At 42.0% G+C, this 15695-nt stretch overlaps 1 protein-coding gene across 2 annotated transcripts in view; it reads left to right on the top strand.

Moving 5' to 3' along the window:
• The window catches only part of SUSD1 (sushi domain containing 1), a 521732-nt gene that overhangs the window by 139859 nt on the left and 366178 nt on the right, over positions 1-15695 (top strand). For both annotated transcript variants that reach the window (XM_069238712.1, XM_069238719.1), the window contains exon 5: positions 3200-3379. In XM_069238712.1, the coding sequence (XP_069094813.1) occupies positions 3200-3379 (180 nt within the window). The remainder of the gene's footprint in view (positions 1-3199; positions 3380-15695) is intronic.

The raw sequence follows: 15695 nt of genomic DNA on the forward strand, positions 1-15695 counted from the left end.
ACGAAGAGGCACGGAACCTGCACTCATCACCGTCTGGGATGATCTTAAAAACACTGTCAACCAAATTGGAGTTGCTGGACTACGTCTCTTGGCCCTCTCAGCTGCCTTTGACACTGTTGACCATGATAGCCTGATTCAAAGACTCCACAAAGCTGTCATAGAAGGGACTACTCTCAACTGGATCACATCCTACCTTCAAAACAGAACTAATGTCATCTATTCTCCCCCTTTCTCATCCAAACCCTACTTCACAAACGCAGGGGTCCCTCAAGGCTCAATCATTTCATGTATGCTTTTCAACATTTACATGATGTAATTACTGGAATTCATCAATGAGTTTCGACTCGCATGCTACAACTATGCAGATGGCACACAAATACTCCTTAAATTGGAATATCCCAAAGACTTTGGAAACTCATAAATCTTCAGTTGCACAGAGCCGTTGATCAGTGGATGACTTGAAGCCACCTCAAACTGAATGTTTCCAAAACAGAAATACTCACATGTGGTGACTGGAAAAATTATGACCCATTCTGCGCCTAGCCTGATGATCTAGGACCACCTCCTCAAGTATCCAAGGAAGTTAAAAACCTTAGAATTATCATGGGCTCCAAGTTAACAATGAATGCCCAAGTGGACAAATTAGCAAGATCATGTTTCATCACCTTGACAACTCTGTGACCTATCTTCCCCCACCTCGGGTTTCCACACAAGGTCCAGGCTACTTTCTCTCTTGTACAATATAAACTGGATTATGCCAATGGCCTCTACCATGGATCATCTCTATCTATTATGAAAAACTACAACGCATTCAGAACCTGGCTGCCAGACTACTACTACATGTAAAGCCACAAGCCTATATCTCCCCTGCATTGTGGGCACTACATTAGTTACTGGTTGCCAGTAGATCTACCTTGAAGCTGCTTTATATCACTCACAAAGCAATTCATGGAACAGGACTGCTTTTCATAAGGAAAATAAATTACCAAATACATTCAACAAAGAAACCTCCGCTCAAGATTGGCACCCCCCTTAAAACACCACCATACAAGAAAAAGACAATATGTGGTACATCCTTCTCTGTTCAAGCGGCCAAACTATGGAATTCATTACCCCCAAATATAAGATCAATGGTTCACTATCATATCTTCAGAAGACTACTCAGGAGTTGGCTCTTTCCTTCATAATCACCATATCGAAACAGCAATGGACTGCATATGTTTGTGTTGGTAAACATTTATAATTTGATTATGTGTATATATCTGAATTCGTGTTTTTCTTTAAGAAAAATGTATAATTAATATTTTATAATCACAAAATACATACATATGCTCTGAGCCTGTTTAGCACATATATATTTTACTCACGGTTCAATGTATACATATGTGTAAGCATGTGTGTGTGTCTATGTGTCTGTATGTATATATATGTGCATATATGCATACATGTGTATATAAGTATGTATATAATGTATGTGTGTGTATATTATTCTATGCTTAACACGTTCATAGGTCATTGCATTGTTCCTAGGTAGGTTGTTAGATTAGATACTTATGAATCTCTGTTTTCTATTCATCGATCACAATGAGCAAATGTTATCTCAACTATTTATCTGCAAGCATTTTGCTATTGAAATATTGAGGAAAGACAAAATACTGTTAGAAATGTATACAATTAAATTAACTTCAAATATTGCAAATCTTGAAAGTCTGTGCTTAACAATACTACTTTAAATCTCAAAATATTATATCCATTATTATATTCCTTACACATATATTCCCTTGCCATGTATTTGGTTATCTATTTATTTATTACTTTAGTCCTAGTGTACAAGAGAAAACAAAATGATTCTCTTTTAAGCTTTACTTTGTCTCCCTATCACCCTATACCTCTATCAATCTATCCTCCATCCCAGCTTTCTGACTCAGCCCAAACACATTCTACTACTATAATCTCCAAAGTAATCCTTCATAGGCCTTTCCCTCCTCTACCGCTCCTGGCTCACTCCAAACCTCAGTTTACTACTATGATCTCCCAAACAACCCTACTAAATTCTCTCTCATTTATCTCACCTTTGACTCACCCAAAACCCCTTCTACTATTATTATCTCCCTAACCTCTTTCCACAGACTCTTTCCTCCTCCATCTCTCCTTAACTCTATTCAATCCAACTAACAAACTCACATATGCTTCGCTCAAATGAACTCATACTAATACTGTACTCATATTTCCCTATACTAATTCACTGCTAATCCTTTTGGGTTCCAGAGTAGCGTGGTACTCACCGAAAAGCACTTCAACGCCTCATCAGGGGTAGTAAGCGCTATATAAATACAAATACAATTATTACGCACGCTTCACCAGTGCTCACCCAGTTGCGGGACAAAAGGGAAGCTGCTGCAAACAAAGCCTTCCATGACAAGCAGGGGAGCTCAGCGCTCAAATGCCCAGAGCTTTAACACATATTGCAAAATGAAAGCTGATAGCATACTTCATAATACACACAGCTTAACAGCCTCCTGTTAATCTCAACAAGTATTTTCTATATATGACTCATTGCCTTGAACTAGTAGCCGATTTCACTAATATGGCTCTGGGTCTACCTGCTCCTTGTACCGTCTGGTCATATATTATCAATCTTCTGTCACATTCATGTTGTTGATGCCTACAATATGGCAAGAATTGCCACCATTATGCCAGGGCAGACACAATACCAAGGATGTGCACCAATTGTTGCATAGTAGGAAAAATTACCATCAACAGATCAGGGCTGGCATTTTGTTATGGGATCCTGGTGTGATTGCTCAAGTGTGGTAGGCCTCTCGTCTTGGAATAAATAAAGCTTTATTTAGCCTCTTACTGAAGGATGGCACAGTGCAGCAGTGCAGAAAGGGTGCTTTGGACCCTAATGTAACAAGAAGAATGGGTCCCCAATCCTAGCTATTGACTGTAAACACAGCTATCAATACTGTGCGGTGGGCCTCTCTTAGCTTTGGGCTCTCGTGCCGCTGCACTTGTTGCACTATTCATAACTATGCTCCTGCAAATTGGACAGGGCTCTGTGTGCTAAGCGTCAGTCAGTCAGTGAAGTGAATGTTTTTTCGGGCCAAATGCTATCTGCCTCTTACACCAGAGGCGTGTTTTGTATGAAAAATTGACACGTGTATCATTGACTTGTTCCTTACTTACATTTTTCCAGAGGTAGACTGTGGGATTCCGTTGGCTGTACGTAATACATTTATTGACTCTAAAAATAAAACAACATTTGGAAGCAGTGTGACATACAGGTGCCAGAAAGGATTTGTATCCGACAGGGACAGCAGCACCTTCATTTGCTCAGCCCGAGGCAAATGGGAGGGATCTTCCCTAGTGTGCACAGGTAAGACACTTTTCAGTGTGGAGAAAGTGTGTTTATTTATTTACAATATTTGTAATATGTATGACTCAAGCTTAACCCTCTTCAAAAGGATTCCTTCTCGGGACCTGCCCCTGACACTACCAGCATTGCAATTGTGCCAGTTGAGCATTGAGTTCTGATTGTAATGGATCGCTTTTTAGGTCGAGGCCTACCTGACAGTGCAGCTGCCCGGGTGCTAAGACATATTGGTGGCACAGTGAAAGCTTACCTAGGAGTGCATTCCACCCATTGCTTTTCATTGCCTCTGTTTTGTAAAACACGTTTTTTGCTTTATTTTTCCTGGCTTTATTTTAGCTCGTCCATTTTCTGTTTGTCCCTTCCACTGAGCATAGCTTCTTTACAATCTCTCTAATTGGTTCCTTCTGTGCTTCCACCGTTGTCTGCTTTTCATGAACTATTTTTTTCGTTTTCATGAAGCACTCCTTTAGAGTGCATGTATATTCCAACTGTCTCCCTTGTGTGCTTCTACTCCCACCTCCATTGCTCCAAGTGGGTTCCTCTCCTGTTCTACTGTCCCGCCCTCCGGCGCTCCACGTTGCTGTCTGTTGTCAGGATCCTTCTCTCTGTTTTGCTTTGTTCTCCACTCACTTCACACCATGTGTTTCTATCCTACGTTCTTCTCTATCGCGGGTCTGCTGCTTTCCCCCTTCCTAAAACTTCAACCCACAAGCACATCCTCAATCTGTTGCTTTTTCCCCATCCGTCCTCCCTCCAGTGCCTGTGTTGTGTAGTGCTCACCCACCCTTCCATCATTACTGCTTTTCCCACAACTAACCTCCCTCCTTAACCACCATTGCTTTCCCCACTCACCCATTCTCTGTTACCGCATTGTCTAGTTTCACCCACATCCCATCCCTCTATTGACATTGTAGCTTTTTTCCAACCCATCTTCTTCTGTGCCCTCCATTGCAGTTGCTGCTTTTTCCCCACCCACCCTTCCTCTATTACAGCTGTTTTTTTGTCTTTGCTCACCCCCCCAAGCCTCCATTGCTGTTGTTGCTTACTCTCTGCCCTTTCTCCTCCATTGCCGTTGTTTCTTAATGTCCGCCCACCCTCACCTTCTTCCACTGCCATTATTGATTTTTCTTCACAACCATCCCTCTCTTGCCACTTAGTGCATGCCCACCATCCCTCTGTTGCTGCTTAGTGCCCGCCCATCCACCCTTCCGCCATTGCTTTTCCTCACCCATACTGCATCTGTTGCTGTTATTGCTTCCCTCACTCACCATCCATTGCCGCATTTCCCCTGTCCACCCATCCTCCATTGCTGCATCCTTAACTGCCTGCCCACCCCTGTTGCTGTTATTGTTTTCCCACTTTAAGTTTTTGAATACACTTTCGGTAAATTGGCTTTGCTAATAGATCTGAAAGGTGAAACTTATTGGCTTTGCAAGTGCTTGTTATAAAAATGTACATGAAAAAATGATATGTTTAACTGATGGTAGTGATGTCAAGGTGTGGGGTGGAAAAGTTAATGTTTTAATGTAAATGCAGTCATGTAATCTAATGTAGTAAAGTGAAACACAAACATTTAAGATTTTTTAATGTGTGTATTTTATTTTACATGATATTTGGTTTGCCATTTACAAGCTATATCTTGTAATGGCTCGGCCCACGTTTTGGCTTTCAGAGTCAAGCTAGACCCACAAATGGCTCTGCTTTATGATTGTGCTGGCTTGTCCACTTTTACAGGGAGTGATGCAAAGATGAAGAATGTGTGTAAAGAGACTACTACAAGTACGCTAGGCATGCCTATCATTTTAGTTCAAGCTGTAAATCAAATTGGTTTATCCTATGTGTGTGTGAGACGTTTAAGAAACACTATGAAAGATATACAAAATACACAACACTATCAGGATTTTGCAGCATGGTTTAACTGGACCATTCATGACCTGTAAACCGCAGTTTCCACCAGGGAAATACCCTCATTCAGGGGCATATTTATACTCCGTTTGCGCCGAAATTGCGTCGTTTTTTTTGACGCAATTTCGACGCAAAACTAACGCAAACTAACGCCATATTTATACTATGGCGTTAGAGGCGAATAGCGCCAAAGTTCCCGGAATGTGCGTCATTTTTTAGCGTGAACCCCTTCCTTGCGTTAATGATATGCAAGGGAGGCGTTCCCGTCTAAAAAATGACTCCCAGGCCTTTACGTGGTATTTATACTCCCGGGCAAAAGAGACGCCCGGGAGTGGGCGTTGCTAAAAACGGCGCATTTGCGCCGCTTTTTAACGCCTGGGTCAGGCATGGCGTTAAGGGACAAGTGGGCTCAAAATGAGCCCAGAGTGCCCTCCCCTGCCCCCAGGGACCCCCCCTGCCACCCTTGCCCACCCCAGGAGGACACCCAAGGCTGGAGGGACCCACCCCAGGTAAGTTCAGGTAAGTATTTTTTTTTTTTATTTTAATAATTTTTTGTGGCATAGGGGGGCCTGATTTGTGCCCCCCTACATGCCACTATGCCCAATGACCATGCCCAGGGGACAGAAGTCCCCTGGGCATGGCCATTGGGCAAGGGGGCATGACTCCTATCTTTACAATGATAGGAGTCATGTTGATGGGGGATGGGCGTCGAAAATAAATGGCGCAAGTCGGGTTAAGACGATTTTTTCGACGTAACCTGACTTGCCCCATTTTAAGACGCCCATGCGCCATTTTCCCCCTACGCCGGCGCTGTCTGGTCTACGTGGTTTTTCCCACGCAAACCAGGCAGCGCCGGTCTGATTGCGCCGTCTAACGCCATTCCATAAATACGGCGCCCGCATGGCGCTTCAGAATGGCGTTAGACGGCGCAAAACTTTTTGACGCTAAACTGCGTTAGCGCAGTTTAGCGTCAAAAAGTATAAATATGGGCCTCAGTGTGCACTGTATATGTCAGTGGCTTCAGAGGCCCACATGGAAGAACTGGATTCTCAAGACAAATTGTGCCTTCCCAAATTATGCACCTGAGAACTCAGCAACTTCTAGTAGCTTTTAGGAGATAGTATTTACTTGGACATTGGTGCAAATGATGTAGCAACCAGAGGGCAGGGGCTCAGAGAAATTTGCATAAGAATGGATAAAATGTTGAAAAATTAAGTTCAAGCGAGTTCTTTAAAGATTCGCCAGCTGCCTGCATTTGTTATATTTGTGGAAATAAGTATAAAAGAGCAAACCAGTGGTGTAAAAGATGGTGGAGGAAGACAAATTTGAACTTGTTGAGAACTTCAGGTGGAGAAAGAGACCTATTTAGACGGGATAAACTGCAATCCTGGAAGGGGCCAAGACAACCTGTTAAGATCTCGCTGGTAAGAGTTATTGCTGTCAATAATGTAACATACTGAGCTGTCCCTGTAAGGTGTATGTTCGAATCCTGTATACGAAACATTGTCTGACATAAATATTGTGCTCTAAATATCGATTAACGAAATATCAATCCATTGGGTCTAGATTTTCCATTTCTACCTACAGTCAGTTTCCTCCAGGATGCATGTCTGCGTGGCTGAGCAGAATCCCTTTCAATCTCACACTCACAAAGCGAAAGATAATGATGTCTCTGTTAGTTGTACCTCTTAAGGCTGTGAGAGTTACATTGTTTCTCAACAATCAAGTTTCCCTTCACACAGAAGAGAAAAGAACACGGTGGGAAATCTTTAAATGAAAGGTACCACCGCTTCTTTTAAGGAATATTTGGGGAACAATAAGCTGCAAATGGTTTGTTTCTCTCTTTAACAATGAGCTTTCCTGGCTGCTAAAGATGATGTTTTTTGTCCTGAAAATACTTTCCTGGGAGCAAAGAGGAAAAGGCATTCTCATGCTTTGATCCTTGCTAATTATTAATGGTCTAATGCACTAGGAAATGTGTGGAAACAGATCACCAAAACACACTGGGAGCTGCAGTCCAGGTCATATTCCCAGCCGCATTTGATTTGCTGGGTCTGTAATCTTTGCATTTCATTAAAACATGTAAAGATCGTCCATTACAGTCAAATTAACATCACACAGCCTGATGTCGAAGTTTTGCCTCTGATGCGATATTTTTTGGTTACTGTTTGCATGGTTCTTGGTTACGAGTTTCACTTTCGTTGTTTGTGTCACAGCAAAGATGCTTTTTACTTTTTCCCCCTTTGTGATTTTGTTACAAGCCATCAAAGCATCGCAGAAACTTACTGCATGGAACTCTCATTTGGTTCTTTATTTAGTCCATGATTCCATAGGAATGCCATTTTGAAACGCTCCAAAAAATGGGATTAATATACGGTGACTCAATGGTCACCCTGCCGACTTCAGAAGGCTTAAACGTGGAGTGAACCCTGGCATATGTCAAGCATGTGACTTGCAGGAGGCTCCCTGAGGGTTTGGCTTTTTAACATCCTGATTAATTAAACAAGATACAACCAGAATGATGAAAGCAGTTTAGGTAACTGAAGAAAGAGGAAAATAACTCACTTATTTGTCATAACTAATGCCAGAAACTTGCAGCTCGGCAGAACTTTAAATAGTTGATGGGCGTTCATTGATTTTAATTATTCAACCCCATATTATGTAATGACAGCTATATGCCTATCAGTTGGACTAATAAAAATTAGTTAAAAAACCTGTTTATGTAATGCATCTCTATAAGTATAACATAAGTATAATATTGGCAGTGCTGTCTCTCCACATGTTAACAACAGTAGCTAGGAGTAGGCCGGGCAGAGTTTACCAACATTTGGGGGATGGCTCATTTTTTTCTAGCCTTAGGTAGTTCACAGATGCACCTGGACCCATTTGGGAAATTTGCAATGACACCCAGGGCCAGTTCAGTAGATGTCAAAGCCAAAAGATTTTATTGATTAAGACCCCAACAGGGATCAACAATATAAAATATGATGCAATAAAATTACCAAAATCAAACAGTAGGACCAGGTATACAGATAAAAGACAACTAATACATTTTCAGGAACGATTTTAAAAATATAAATACATTATAACCTACAAATTCATTTGGAGGAGACTTTATAAATCTGAACATTTCATCTATACTTGTTATACTAAGATATAGCGGAAATATACAATGAAGGCACACTGCTGAAACTACAGACAGATGTCAAACATATGCCTTAGATCCTGGATTCCTCCCTGACACAAATCACACAATCCTGTTGAATTGTACCAACAACGTTTATTGGCATTGAGCGGAAGTAGCCCTACCCGGAGTAACAGTAGAGATCACCAAATGTAATGTTCTAAATTAAGTGTGAGATACTTTAGCACATATCTTTGGTCTCTAGCCGACAGCGGGAATTTGTACATTTTTAGCTTCATGCAATGATTAGTGTCACTTAACCAACATAGAGCCTGATTTCAAGTTTTGCAGAGGAGTTACTCCATCACAAATGTGACAAATATCCTGTCCTCTGTATTGCAAGATCCGGTAGGCTATAATGGAATTATAATACGGCGGACGGGACATCCGTCATGTTTGTGACAAGTAACCCCCTCTGCCAAACTCTAAATCACACCCTTGGTCTTGATACAGAATGTTTTTTAAAAGAGCTTAATTTGTGCTGGTGTCTAGGTAGATAAATATTCCACTTTACATTAAAATGTATTTTAAACCATTTTTAGGTTTTCCTTAAACATGTTGTCTTTTTCTGGAGATTAAACGGGATTCCTGCCTCAAGCTGTCTCTAAGTGTACCTTTTGTTGCATGACATAGGCTATAGACCCAACGCATTATATTTGCCATTACAAAGTCATAGGCACTTGTAAGGTCAAATTTAAATTGGAGGGCTTGAACAGGGACTGATTGGCTAACTGACACCAGCTTACAGAGGAGTTTGTCTTCATGGTGGTCCAAAAATGACCATTGCCTTATAGATGTGTATTTAATCACTTATATGAGAGACAGCTGAATTTTTACAGAATATACTTCTGATACTTAAAATGCCTCTTTCCTGAGGATTTATAAAATTGGTTCAAAGCAGCTGCGAGCCCTATAGCCTTGTTACCTACATATGTGCAATGAGATTTACTATCACGATTTTTGTACAATACTTTTCCTAAATATTTGTAGGATTTTAACATTTTCAAGGGTGTACCCCCATGTGCTAGCTAAATTCCCAGCAGTGCAATCTTCCTTTAAAAACCATTATTTTAGTCATTATGTTGTTAATTTGAGTAGATGTCACTTCAAGATGCACATTTGTGTAAATTTTTCCAGAAAACGTAGGTGTATATATTGATGAGGTAATTGTATAGGGCAAACTTAGATGAAATGAGCAGAGCAGTAGCTGGGTTCTGAGAACAGAAGTGAACTGGTAATGCGTTGTGATGCAGTGTTCTTTAAAGAATTGTGTTTTCAGATCTTGCCTAAATTGGAGCAGGGTTTGGGCTAGGGTTCCATCTGAGAAGACAGTGGCTCCTCGAGGTCGATTGTTTCAGGTACTTATAGATCTGCTTTTCCAATTACAAATTCATAACTAAAATTAGCAAAATGCTAAAATACAGCAATCATGGCAACCTGAGATGTCTACTTGTCCTTCATCTACAAAACATATTAAAAAAGAGCAGGGAATGCACTTGGTTCAACTAGTTCTCCTGTTTATCACTGAACAATAAGACTCATTAGTTAGCAATCAGTCAATATTACCAGTCTTGGAGCCTGAAGGCACATGGGCAAGACTTGGTAAGGGTTGATGAATCCTATGGTATTATTTGTATGCCAAACTCCTCCTCAATCCACAATGTATTCCTCTGTTCCCCTGATAGTCTATTACTGTGTGTGACGACACATCACTTAGCACGATCATGCTGCTGTGTTGCCAGATCAAGCTTCTTTCACCCTGCGTAAGCCATCCTCAATATCTCTGTTGTCCTGTATGCCTGCTGTGAGTACTCACACACATTCAGTCTGTAGTATGACTCCAAACCTCTTCCAAAGGGTAATGTTGTTGCTGTTGCCATGCTCATATTGCCTATTGATGGCAATGGTAGTGGTGATCATGGACAGGAGACTAATGGTAGTGCCTCTGTGTGTTACTCACTCAGTCTCAATCTCTCTATGTATTTAAGTATGTTTTGGACTCCATCTCTCTTAGCTTTTGTGAGGCAGAAGTACACTTAGACCACAATCTTTCCCCCACATCTGCTGGAACATTAGTTTGGACCGTCAATATGTGCACTTTGGGTCTTTCATTTATTGCCATTCGTTTCTGCAAAAGACCTTTGGTCACTGTTACTTTACTCTTTAAGCTTTGCTTCAATGTCCTTCACACCTTTTCAAAACATACTGAAGAGAGATTGATGGCAGGTGAGAAAATTCTGGATTCCTGCAGAAGTATATTGCAAGAGGTTAAGTATCAGCTGTAAACTCATTTAGTGAGGGGTTCAAATGTACTAGAAGCAACACATATCAAGCTAAACACTGTGTTGCTTCATGTTTAGAAGAAGAAATGTTGTTTGATCCCTCCAGTCTCCTTTAAATTCCTTCTCCCAGCTCATGCTATGTAGTGACTTGCTCACAATGATCACCCACATATTGACTCATCTCTATTCCGTTATCTGCAGATAGACCTGGCAATGTGCACTCGTTGGCATTTAATAGCTGCACAAAGTGAAAAATAACTTATGGGAATATTGCCTCCTTTAGGGCAACATTTTTGTAGGCAATATTCAGGACATTATATTATGTAAGACCATTTTCTGACAATAATATTGAGGTACCACACGCTGTAAGATGAGTACAAAGAGGAAGACTGAGATATAGTGGCATAAATACCCTGAACGAAAGGGTAGCCATGAAAGGAATGCATTACAGATGAGTAGAATAGGAAGCAAATATGTTTAATTTTACTACTAGTAAACAACTGTGAAGGCATGAAAAATGAAAAATAGTTAACTGGGTGTTTGGTGATGAGCAGGTCATTACAACATTGTCGGGTTATGTTATTCTGTTCACACACACCTTGTAATTACGATGTGGCTAATGACTGCCACAGTTTCGAAATCCAAAAATGGGAGGCAGACTTTGGATTGTGTCTACATTGTGCAAGCAAATATCACAAACTCATATTCTGCTTGCGAAAGTGCAGTTAAATCAATGCTGTGGAGCATTGGACAATATCTTCAAGATGGAAACAATTGTGAGGGCTATGCTCCTAAGATGAATGTGCAGACAGACAAGCAGGGGGTCCCATGGGAAATCCTCCAATGAACACTTGCTGGCTACATATGCATGTATGCATATATGTATGTGTGTATGTATGTATGTGATATTTACAAAGAGCAAATCTAGTCAGAAGCACTAATGAATGGTTAGGGGCCAAAGACAACGTGAGCATTGAAGATGAGTCACTTGGGGGAGGGGGCGTGAGAGTGCTGAGGTCCAGGATGGCCTGCATTTGCACCTGGATTTAGTTTTCTTTAAAGAAGTACATATTCAGCTCCTTGTAATCACATATGACACTCCATGTTCACTGTGGTTTCAATTAGAACTCCCCCCTGAGGAAAGAGCCTTTGTCCTTCCTCCTGATGAAGCTAACATTCATGGTAGTTCATCCATGGGGATCAAGAGGATCTATCTTGTTATTATGAGAACTGTCTTAGTGATACTACACGCCTTTCAGGGTGGTCAAAAGCAAAGTCTCAAAATGTTACATGTAATGTTAACCACACTTGCTTTCCTGACCAGACATTGCAGCCATGTGTCCATAATTGCTAGCACATGACTGATCACTTCTACAGAGGGTAAAGGCATGTTGGGTATGTGGGGTGTTTCCAACTTTTTCAATCATGGCGAGGAAGGCTTCCCTCCTGTCATGGCTTGAAGAAGAGCTATGAAGCTTATCAAGAATATTTTCATTATAACTGTTTTTTGGAGGATCTTACAATTAATTTTCTTCTAGGGGATGTACCACTAATAATCATCACTGAACATCTCCCACAATATGGGGACGTCAAACAACCCCCTCAAGGCAGGAATAATTTCCTACTCAGTGAGAGAATAACACCCCACGTTTTTGTGGTGAATAATGGAGAAGCACCATAACTTGTTTCTTAAAGGCTAGGGAGACATGACATCTTATATGGCCCTTCTGAAGAATGAATTATGACTGTATCTGAGATGTGAATGACTTGGCCATCCAAGGCTGAAGACAGATGATATTCATGCCCATAGTAGATCAGGTTCACTCTAGCCAACTAAATAGAATGAAAGTAAATGATATCAATGCAGAGCAAGACTATTAGGGTAGAGAGTTAATTTAAAATCTTATTAGGAGAATGGAAAACATTTGCTTCCATGCTCGCCTTGTACAACCAACCATCCAAGCAGCAGAAGCCATGAACTGATGGCCTCAACCCCTTCGCTGCCAGGCCTTTTCCCCGTCAGGTGGCAGGACTTTTTTGGGGTATTTGGGGCAGATCGCGCTTAGGGCCTCATAACGTTTTGTCCATATAAGCTACCCACGCCAAATTTGCGGCATTTTTTTCTAGCATCCTAGGGATTCCAGAGGTACCCAGACTTTGTGTGTTCCCCTGGAGGACACCAAGAAATTAGCCAAAATACAGCAGAATTGGTTTTTTTATGGGCTGCAGAAGAAGGTGTGTGTTTTTTTTCTCTGAAAATGGCATCAATAAAAGGTTTGCAGTGCTAAAATCACCATCTTCCCAGATTTCAGGAACAGGCAGACTGGAATCAGAAAACCAAATTTTCAACTCAATTTTGGCATTTGACTGGGACATACCCCATTTTTTGTGTGTGCTTTTAGCCTCCTTCCAGTTAGTGACAGAAACGGGTGTGAAACCAATTCTGGATCCTGGACAGCTAAACATTTCTAAAAAGTAGACAAAATTGAATTCAGCAAGGGGTCATTAGTGTAGATCCTACAAGGTTTTACAGCTGAAATAAAAAAATATTGAAATTGAGGTAAAAAAACAGCCAGAGGAGCCGCAAAATTCTTCCACCCAGCATTCCCCCAACTCTCCCAATTAAAATGGTACCTCACTTGTCTGGGTAGGCCTAGTGCCCGCAACAGGAAATGCCCCAAAACACAACAAGGACACATCACATTTTCCCAAAGAAAACAGACCTGTTTTTTGCAGAGTGCCTAGCTGTGGACTTTGGCCTTTAGCTCATCCGGCACCTAGGAAAACCTAGCAAACCTGGACATTTCTGAAAATTAGACACCTAGGATGGGGTAACTTGTGGCACTCTCACCAGGTTCTGTTACCCAGAATCCTTTGCAAACCTCAAAATTTAGTAAAAAATACTTTTTCTTTACAGTTCGGTGATAAAAAGTTCTGGAATCTGAGAGGAGCCACAAATTTCCTTCCACCCAGAATTCCCCAATGTGTAACAATAAAAATTGTTTGGGTAGGCCTAGTCCCCGCGACAGGAAATGTCCCAAAACACTACGTGGACACATCCAAATGATCAAATACAAAACTACCTGTTGTTTTTGGGGGGGAACCTGTGTTTTTGGTCCTGGGCTCAGCAGCCATCTAGGGAAACCTACCAAACCCAGACATTTCTGAAAACTAGGCACCCGAGGGAGTCCAGGGAGGTGTGACTTGCATGGATCCCCCAGTGTTTTCTTACCCAGAATCCTCAGCAACCCTCAAATTTAGCTAAAAAAATCACATTTTCCCCACATTTCTGTGTGGGATCACTGCACCGGCACAAATTTCCTACCACTCAATGTTCCTCTCAGTCTCCTGATAAAAATGATACCTCACTTGTGTAGGTGGGCCAAGTGCCTGTGAAAGGGAAGAGCCAAAAACAGGTCGAAAATGAGGGGAAACCAAAGCGGGTCCAAAAGGGCAGTTTGAAAAAAAAGTTTTTAGGCTGACAAATGGGGCGGAATATTTATTGGTATAGATGCGACAATGCTGGGTGGTAAGAATTTTGTGGATTCCTGCAGATTCCGGAAAGTTCCATCACAAAAATGTGGGAAAAATGTGTGATTTCAAGCAAAGTTGAGGTTTGCAGGGCATTGTGGGTAAGAAAATGGCATGTGAAGCACACCACCCTGGACTAACCCAGATGTTTAGTTTTCAGATGTGTCTAGATCTCGTAGATTTTTCTAGATGGCAGTGTCCCAAAGTCCAAAAAGTGCAGCCCTCCCCATTCCAAGTGGGACGATTTTGAGAGTTAGACAAGCTCTCATGGCCCAAATGTAAAACCAAAACCCCAAATAATCAAATGTCCTCTTGCTTGCCATGGGCTAAGATGTTTTAGTGTGCAGGGGGAGAGCTGAAAGACTGTTCCCCCTTTAGTAGGGGTGGGGGCATTATCATACCCATACAGGTTAGTAGCCACCACCCCACTTTTTTTTATTTTATTTCACTGGCATCTAGTAGGCTTTCTGCCCCCCAAACCCGTGGGGAGTCGATCGGGGGTAATTGCCCCATCTGCCCACTGGTGGGCAGAACAACTTTGTCCCCATTTATTTGGGGTGGGGGTATAGCAGATAGTCCTTACAGACATAGACCGATCTGCCTCCAAGGGGGGGCAGAAATGGTCTAAAATAAATTTGCCCCCCGGGGAGCAACACTTGCCTAAGGGGTCACTCTCCTTGCGTGAAATTGGCGCATAAAAAAATCCCAGATGACTAGTGCTTTCTGCCCCCTTTGGGGGCAGATTGGCCTAAGAAAAATGGACTGATCTGCCCCCAAGGGGGGCAGAAATGGGCTAAAATAAAATTGCCCCCCAGCGAAGTGACCCTTGCCTAAGGGGTCACTCCCCATCTGTAAAAAAAAAAAAAACCCTGGTGCCTGGTGGTTTCTGCCCCCCCCAGGGGGTCAGAAAAAGACTGATAAAAAAATTGCCCCCTGGGAAGCGACCCTTGCCTAAGGGGTCGCTCCCCTTATAAACATAATAAAACCAAAAAAACATCCATGGTGTCTAATACCTTCTGCCCCCCTGGGGACAGAACGACCTAATTAATATAGGTGGGGCAGAAATGGTCTTAGAAAAAATGCCCCCCTTTGGGAGCGATCCTTGCCAAAGGGGTCACTCCCCTTATGCCAATTTAAAAAAAAAAAAAATCCCTGGTCTCTAATGGCTTCAAGTAATATAGGCCGAACCGCCCCGGGGGGGGCGTGGGAGGGGGCGCAGAAAAGGCCTAATAATAAAATTGCCCCCTGGGGAGCGACCCTTGCCTAAGGGGTTGCTCCCCTTATAAACATAATTAAAGAAAAAAACATCCCTGTGTCTAATGCCTTCTGCACCCTGGGGGCAGATCGACCTAATTAATATAGGCTGATCTGCCATCAGGGGGGGCAGAAATGGCCTTAGAAAAAATGCCCCCCCTTA

The sequence above is a fragment of the Pleurodeles waltl genome, chromosome 1_2 (genome assembly GCF_031143425.1).
Source record: "Pleurodeles waltl isolate 20211129_DDA chromosome 1_2, aPleWal1.hap1.20221129, whole genome shotgun sequence".
NCBI lineage: Eukaryota > Metazoa > Chordata > Amphibia > Caudata > Salamandridae > Pleurodeles > Pleurodeles waltl.